The sequence below is a fragment of the Cajanus cajan genome, chromosome 1 (assembly GCF_000230855.2).
Source record: "Cajanus cajan strain Asha chromosome 1, NIPB_CcT2T_4, whole genome shotgun sequence".
NCBI classification, from domain to species: Eukaryota; Viridiplantae; Streptophyta; class Magnoliopsida; order Fabales; family Fabaceae; genus Cajanus; species Cajanus cajan.
Window position 1 is genome coordinate 57,370,365 of NC_138517.1, and position 8,834 is coordinate 57,379,198.

General features: G+C 37.8%; 1 protein-coding gene across 1 annotated transcript; it reads left to right on the forward strand.

Moving 5' to 3' along the window:
* The first annotated feature begins 689 nt into the window (after positions 1-689).
* LOC145955020 (uncharacterized) lies at positions 690-1,821 on the forward strand. The gene is made up of 4 exons (XM_083069718.1): positions 690-797; positions 1,161-1,351; positions 1,420-1,582; positions 1,633-1,821. Exons 1-4 carry the CDS (start codon positions 690-692, stop codon positions 1,819-1,821), a joined length of 651 nt encoding a protein of 216 aa, XP_082925844.1.
* Positions 1,822-8,834: the final 7,013 nt, after the last annotated feature.

Below are 8,834 nucleotides of genomic sequence, written 5' to 3' on the forward strand. Positions count from 1 at the left end.
GATTGCGCTTAACTCTATTGAAATAGCTGGTTCAAGAAAATTTTCAAATGGTGCAGGAAAGAAAAAAGAAGGAGATACAAATGCAGTGACATTCAACTCCCCTAGGTCACCTAACAACCAACCTCCTTATTTCTATACCCCTCACATGGTCTACCCAAATATCACTGCCGTCTCACCACATCCTCAACAACCTATCCATCAAGCTCTACAAGCTTCACCCACAATACCTACAGCACGACCACCTCAATCTACCCAGCCATGGAACCAAAACTCTAGCCATATGAGGTCACAAAATACCCAAGATTGGAAACCATTTGAGTTTGACCCTATCCCTATGTCCTATACTGAGTTGTTCCCTCTCCTACTACAAAATTCACTAGTAGTACCTTGCCAGATGAAGCCCGTAGAACCACCATATCCTAGGGGATACGACGTTAATGCCAAATGTGATTATCATTCGGGAGCTATTGGTCACTCCCTTGAAAATTGCAGAGCACTAAAAATTAAGTTACAAAGTTTGACTAAGGCTGGGTGGTTAAACTTTAAAGAGGATAATCCTAATATTGGGAACAACCCTCTACCAGGTCATGGAGGGCCGACAGTTAATTCTGTTGAGGAGAGTAGATGGGGTCCATCTTAGTGATCTGTGAGAAAGCTTTTGGTGTGATGGGTTTGAGTTTCCAAACTCAATGGCTGTTGTTGAGCAAGACTCTCGTGAGGACAAACATACTAGTCTGGTTCACACTTGTCCACTGAACATGGAACTTAATAATTGGGAGATTGTCAAGCTGCCTGTGGTTTTTAATTCAAATTTTAAGTAATTTTCTTGTAATGCTAGTCTTATTGCTCTGCCCAAGGCTTTAAGATTTATTTCTTTGAATAAGGGCTCATGTATTTCCTTTTAAATATTAAATAAAATGCATTCATTCTTCTTTCATCTCTTACCCTTTCCTTTCTCCTTAATCTCAAAAATGCATTCACTCATCTTTCACCTTTTACCTCTTCCTTTCTCCTTAATCTTTTTATCAATCTTATCCTAACTTTAAAGAATGCGAAAAAATGCGCTTGAAAGTGATAATGCTAGTGTTGCATCAAATAATTTTGACTGTGCAGTTAATCAGACTTGTGAGGAAATGGAAAATGATTTCTTTAAATACTAGATGTATGCTGATAACATCAATGCTTTGCCAACTTTTCTTAATATTTTCTCACCACCTTGGCCATTTTCAATGTGGGAAATGGATGTTATTGGCCCTATTGAGTCGAAAGCGTCAAATGGACATCGCTTCATTTTGGTTGCTATTGACTATTTCACCCAAATGGGTTGGTTGAAGCCGCTTCATATGCCCAGGTGACTCAAAATGTGGTTGCAAAGTTCATCAAAAGGGAATTTATTTGTCATTACGGTATGCCAAGCAGAGTCATCACTGATAATAGAACCAACTTGAACAACAAGATGATGACAAAATTATGTGTTGACTTCAAAATTCAGCACCATAACTCTTCCACATATCGCCCAAAGATGGACGGGGCAGTTGAAGCAGCAAACAAGAACATCAAGAAGATCATTCAGAAAATGGTGGTACATACAAAGATTGGGATGAGATGCTTCCATTTGCTTTACATGAGCAGCAAACAAGAATATCAAGAGGATCATCAACTAGGGCAACCCCATTTTCCTTAGTTTATGGAATGGAAGCAGTCCTTCCAATCGAGGTTGAAATTCCATCTTTTAGAGTATTGACAGAAGCCAAATTAGAAGAAGCAGAATGGGTCCAAACCCGTTTAGATCAACTAAATCTCATTGAGGAGAAAGGTTGAATGCAATTTTTCATGGCCAATTTTAAAAAAAATAAAAAATAAAAAATAAAAAAAAAACTCGCTAGATTGAAAACCTAAAAGGGCGATCTAGGCAAAAGTTAGAGCGACTTGCTTGGTTGAAAACTCGAGAGAGCAATCTAGACAAAAAAAAGGTATATATAAAAAATGCTCGCTAGATTGAAAACCTGAAAGGGCAATTTAGGCAAAAGTTAGAGCGACCTGCTAGATTGAAAACTTGAAAGAGCAATCTAGGCAAAAATTAGGGTCAACAACAAAAAAAAGGGAGGCTCGCTAGATTGAAAACCCGAAAGGGGAATTTAGGCAAAAGTTAGAGCAACCCACTAGGTTGAAAACTCAAAAAAGCAATTTAGGCAAAAATTAGGTAAACAAAAAAAACACACAAAAAAAAAACACAAAAAAAAGAGCTGGTTAGATTGAAAATCTGAAAAGGTGATCTAAGCAAATTCAGAGTGACCCGCTAGGTTGAAAACTCGAAAGAGCAATCTAGGCAAAAATTAGGGCAAAAAAAAAAGGGCAATCTAGCATATAAGTATCACGCTAATTTTTGAGGTATCAATTGGGGCAAGCCATGGCAGAGCTGAAAATTGGGGCAAAACGCATTGAATTATCCTTTAAAGTTTATTGGCGAGCAATCAAGATTTTTGAACTGCAGCACTAGCATTGTTCATCTGGAAAGTGTCACTCACATAACAATTACCTCCTATTGCTACCATTGTACATATTTGTCATTCTTGTCATACAATGACTTCTTTTGTAAACACATTCTTACTCTCTTAAATAAGATTATCCTACCTCTTTGTTGCCATTTCTTTTTGCATTTTATGATAATATACTGAAAGAAAATGCATGTTACATCAAAAAAAGGAAATTCAAGGCATTACAAATTATTTTTATGAGTTTTAAAAGCCACAGTATGCTTGATAATTTCTGGAAAAAGCGCAACCAACAAAATAGCGTTGTCTCAACTCACAAGTACTTACAACAGCTTAAGGGTAACCCAAGGGAATAACCAACTGTCATTCAAGTCAAAGTGCGTTCAAAGGCCTCACTCATCCATGATCCCTGGCTGTGTATCACGATGAGGAATATCTGAAAAATAAAGCTAAAGCAAAAACAGAAAAAAGAAAATAAACAAAAGTTTAAGTCTTGAAAGTTGTGGCTCATAAACATTTTGCATCATATCACCATTGCATCACATTTCATTTGCGTCTCTTGCTTCTTAGAACTTATGACGTAGAGTTTTTAGGCTAAGCACCTACTTCACATTTGACTTTCTATTTAAGCCCAGTATATACCTGGCACCAGTTCTATTTTTCTTATAAGTCCAGTACTTACCTGGCACAAGTTACAATTTATTTTGTATAAGCCCAGTATTTACCTGGTGTAACCCATCGACTAATCCAGCATAAGCATTTGGTCGATCCAATATCAACATTCAATCAATCCAGCACCAGCATTTGATTGAATTGGCACCAATTACATTTTTTAAAGCCCAGTATCTGTCTGGCACCAGTTATATTTGACTTTCTATTTAAGTCCAGTACTTACCTGGCACAAGTTACAATTTCTTTTGTATAAGCCCAGTATTTACCTGGCGCGATCCATCGACCAATTCAGCACAAGCATTTGGTCGATCCAATATCAACATTCAATCAACCCAGCACCAACATTCGATTGAATTGGCTCCAACATTTGGTCAATACAGCATAAGCATTTGACCAGTCCAACATTAGCATTCAGTCCATCAACATTCAATCAATCCAACACCAGCATTTGATTGAATTGGCACTAGCATTTGATTGAATTGGCACCAACAATCGGTCAATACAGCACAAGCATTCGACCACTCCATCAAGCACAAATATTCGATCCATCAACATTCAATCAATCCAGCACCAGCATTTGATTGAATTGGCACCAACAATCGGTCAATACGGCACAAGCATTTGACCACTCCATCAAACATTGACATTCGGTTGATCAAACACAAGCATTCAACCACATCAAACATTGGCATTCGGTTGATCAAGCACAAGCATTCAACCTCTCCAGCACAAGCATTCAACATTAACATTCAGTTGATCCAAAAACACTTGATGATCTCAACACAACATTCTAGCATTGGAATATTCAAGCAAAAACATTGGATCTTCCAAGAACTTACTTCATCAACAATAGGAGCTATGTCTTGGGTAGCTAGATAAAATTAATTCACATCTTTATTTATTTTCTTATCACAAATGATCTAAATTACCTTATTTAGATTATTTAATAAGAAATAAATAAAGAGGGGCAACTATGAATAATCAATTTTATCAGGACTCACAAAATTAATGAAATGGACATTTACTATGAAGAGGAGGATCTTTCAAAGTATGGAGGTGACAACAAGAAAGTTTGAAGCAAAAAAAAAAATGTTAGGTAACCTAGAACGGGCCGTTCCAAATTCGTAACGGGCCGTTCCTAGTTACAAAAAAGGTCAACAACCCTAATTGAGAACCGGCCGTTCCAAAATGGGAACGGGCCGTTTCAATTCAGTTAAAAGGCCTAAATTGCCTTATATGGAACGGGTCGTTCCGAATTTCAGAACGGGCCGTTGCGCGTTTAGAACAGGCCGTTCTGAATTTAGAACGGGCCGTTCCAGAGTCACATTTTGCTTGTAACGGTATGATCCAGAACGGGCCGTTCCGATTTTGGAACGGGCCGTTCTGGTCAGGTCTGACGTCTATAAATAGGTGCGTTGGGCACAGTTTTCAGACCGAAAAGAAAATTTCGTCCAGTACTCTTCAGAGCTCGAATTTTTTCCTCTCTCTTCCCTCTCTCTTCTGTATTTCTTGAGATCTGTGAGACACCTCTGTAGTGTGAAAGGTAGCCAAAAAGCACCTTCTTGATCATCATATTCGAAGATTCAACTCATTTGGTATCGTTTCTTCTCTTTATTTATTTTTTTCTTTTATTATTATTATTATTATTATTTTTTTTTTTTTGTTTGTTTGTTTATTTATTTATTTATTTTTATTATTTGTATATAGTGAATATGATTTGTTGCCTTTAAGATTATTATTTATAAAAATATTTAATATACGACCAATAATAATGTTAAGTGAATAACATTTTTATCTTTAACATTATAAGGTCCTAGGAGTTTAATGACTAGTCATTTGCTAGCTTAAACTCTCCTTAACAAATTTGTTCTTTTAAAAAAATAAGGATATGTTGCAAACAATAACGTTAATTAAGTAGCACTTCTATTTTTAACATTATTGGAGGGATTTATTGATTAGCCATTTGCTTACTTGAATCCTTATGCAAAATCTATTTCTTTAGATAAAAATATAAAAATATAAACATAATTTTGCTTTACGTATACATTATTTTTATGATTAATAATATTAATTGAGTAGCATTTCTACCCTTTAATATCATGTAAATCTTTTATTATCAACAAATAAAGATCAATAACATTTGATTGAATAACAATTCTATCTTTCATGTTAGTGGGAGGGTTTATTGAGTAGCCATTTGCTAACCTAAATCCTTATGATGGTTTTTTAATAAAAAAAAATATACAAAATAAACATCTCTCATATTTAAAAAAAAGATATATATATATATATATATATATATATATATATATGTATACATCTTTTTGAGAAATAAAATAAATGTTTATAAATTTATATAATTTTGCGCAATTAATTAAAGGTACTGTTTTTACGGGCGTTGTAGGGTGCTAATACCTTCCCTACACGTAATCGACTCCCGAACCCAACTTTAATTTTAAAGATTATCTTTTAAAGGGTTTTCCAATGTTTTTCCCTTGAAATAAAATATTGGTGGCGGCTCCATTGAATATAAAAATGTTAGCGTCATCCCGTCGTGATCCCGGTTACGACAATCATCAAATCACTTATTCTCTCTTTATGAGATTTAAGCTTCTTTATATATTGGTGATCTTCAAAGATAACCATCGCAATTTCTTGAGTGTTACTTGTTGACTTACTTCATCTTATTTCTTCTTTCTAACTTGTAGATGTTCATTGGTTCAACAAATGTTTGCATTAAATGTGTTTCATCAAAAGGTGATGGAATCATGTCCAAGGGTCAAGTACAAAAAGAACCAAGAGGAGTGGACTAACAATAAAGAAGGAAGGATTAAGCTTATGTTGAGCTTTGGGTTATTTAATAGTAGTCCATGTAGACACCTAATTTTGTATGAGATGAATAAACTAGGAAATAGACTTTTAACATAAAAAGAAGGAGTTCCCCAAGGCCCAAAAACAACATCAGAACAGACCAGCATTGAAGTTAGCAAAAAAACACACAGAAGGGGGGGTTGAATGTGTGTGAACGAAGGAACTTTAAAACCGTTTTCGTAAGGAGACTCTTTTTCATCCAGTAAAAATATTATTTTGAACACTTTAAAAACTGTGCAAGGATGGCTCAATAAAGGTATTTTGCGTCTGAAATTTTATCATCTGCATTAGAAATATGTTTCTTAAAATAATAAGTTAAGAAAAAGTATTTTCCATTTAAAGATAGTTGTTGTGAAAATAAGTAGTTGATGAAATTTTTAATATGATATATCAGCTTAAACAAAAATTGCATCTGAGAAATAGATAGAGAGTGTTGTTGCCACCCGCCGAAACGGACCTTTGGCATTCGCGACGATGGTCGGACTCTTATTAATGTTTTGAAAAGTGATGGATTGTTAGAACGACTTATTCTCAAACTGAGACCTTGTCGAGCTAACAATTTTATTAAATGATTCACCAATCCATGTTAATCCCAAGCGGGACCCTCCATGGATTAGTGGTTTTCGCAAAAGGTAGGGTTCTTGGAGTCGCCACCAATATTTTACTCAAAACATTGGAAAAAGATTTAAGGCAATTGATTTTATAAATCAACTTTGGCCATTACAACCAGAGTTGGGTAAGGGAGTCGGTTACGTGCGGGGAAGGTGTTAGCACCCCACAACGCCCCTTTCGGGTTCCCTATGACGGATTATTTATTAAATAATAGCGTAAAATTACTAAATTACCCCTATTTATTATAAACGATTATATATTAAATATCTACATGATGACGAATTTAAATATGCAACAATCAGAAAGCGGTAAAAGAAGGGATTTTTAGAGAAGAAACCTCTTGAAGCGTGCTTTTTATATATCAATGAAGTTTAGGAGGCTTTTTGGCGCTCCCTCCCTCTACAAGCTCGCTCGCTCCTTCCTAAAAAATAATTTTTACTATGGAAATCCAAAAGATTTCCCTTCGACTAAGTTCGAGACTCAAGCAAATGGCTCGTGACTCAAGAACTTCGTCGGATCGACTCCCAGAGAGATTTCTAGGGCAGAACACTGCTCAAAAACCCCAGAATACTCAAGGAGGGAGTCAAAACTGTGTGGAAAAGTGTCCAATGACGTCCTATATATAGGGATGAGGCGCAGTACGGCCCCTGGGGTCAATACGGCCCGTATTGAGTTTTTGTACTTCAATACGGCCGTATTGAGTTCAGTACGGCCGTATTGAAATACAGAAACTTCAATACGGCCGTATTGGTTTCAGTACGGCCGTATTGAAATACAGAAACTTCAATACGGCCGTATTGGTTTCAGTACGGCCGTATTGTAGTACAAAATGTGCAGTACGGCCGTACTGAACTCCAAGGAGGCCGTATTGAGCTCCAAACCTCCCACTTTCTTATTTTTGGCTACTCTAAGACCTCTAAACCTACAGATAGTCATCCTATGGTCTTCTGGGAGTCCTTCTGGCTGACTTTCCTTCGATCTTTGAGAGTCTTCGAGTCTTATTTCCGACCCGGACAATTTTAGGGGTCTACAGCTGCCCCCCCTTTACTTAGTCAAACGGCCTTTTGGTGTACCGTTTGATAAGTAAAGGAGTTGACCCAATTGTCCGGGGAGTAGGCCATCCTTCTGACTTGTAGTGTCTTCCGGTGGAAAATTGTTGAGTAGCCTCTCCAGGTTGAGTATTAGTCGTCGCCTCTCCAGGCTCATGCATACCTCCGTGTTCTTGACAACCTCGGGGTAGCTGAGTACCGCCTCTCCAGACTATACCAACGTGTTCTTGACAACCTCGTGGTAGTTGCATACCTCCGTGTTCTTGACAACCTCGGGGTAGCCGAGTACCACCTCTCCAGGCTATACCAACGTGTTCTTGACAACCTCGTGGTAGTTGCATACCTCCGTGTTCTTGACAACCTCGGGGTAGCCGAGTACCACCTCTCCAGGCTATACCAACGTGTTCTTGACAACCTCGTGGTAGTTGCATACCTCCGTGTTCTTGACAACCTCGGGGTAGCCGAGTACCCGCCTCTCCAGGCTATACCAACGTGTTCTTGACAACCTCGTGGTAGTTGCATACCTCCGTGTTCTTGACAACCTCGGGGTAGCGTGAGTTTTCCCTCTCCAGGGATTTGTGATGATTTTGTCTCCACAGTCCACGATGCTGTTTCGACGATTGTTTTTGATTTTTGTGCCACAGAGGGCTGGATAACGCAGGGATCCGTCTAGGGGATGTGCAGTTACTCATAGGTTCTTGTGTCCCAACTTTCCATTGCGTAGTTGGTACCCATTGAGGAATTTCTGTTTCCTTGGGGTGTAGACACGAAGATGCTCTTTCTGATGTGAGCGATGCCTTATGATTGGCTGACGTCCTTTCGACGATGGTGGAGTATCCCGGTTATCCTTATTCGGGTGACTCTTTTTGGTTTTCTGATCTTGTTGCCTCTGTGTAGGCTGTTATCCGCTGGGGGATTCTATTGTGATGATCTTGATTGGCCTCTTCTGTTAGGCGGATTATCTTGACGTTTGATGTTTGGCTGAGAGCCGGATTCCACTTGGGGAATGATTATTTGTCTTTTGTGATTTTTCTTGAAGGGGTGCCTCTGAGTAGGCGAGTGGGGATTTAAAGTTTATATATCCCAGAGTATTATTTAGAAAGCCTCTTCAGGCTTAGCTTCACTCATCGCTTGA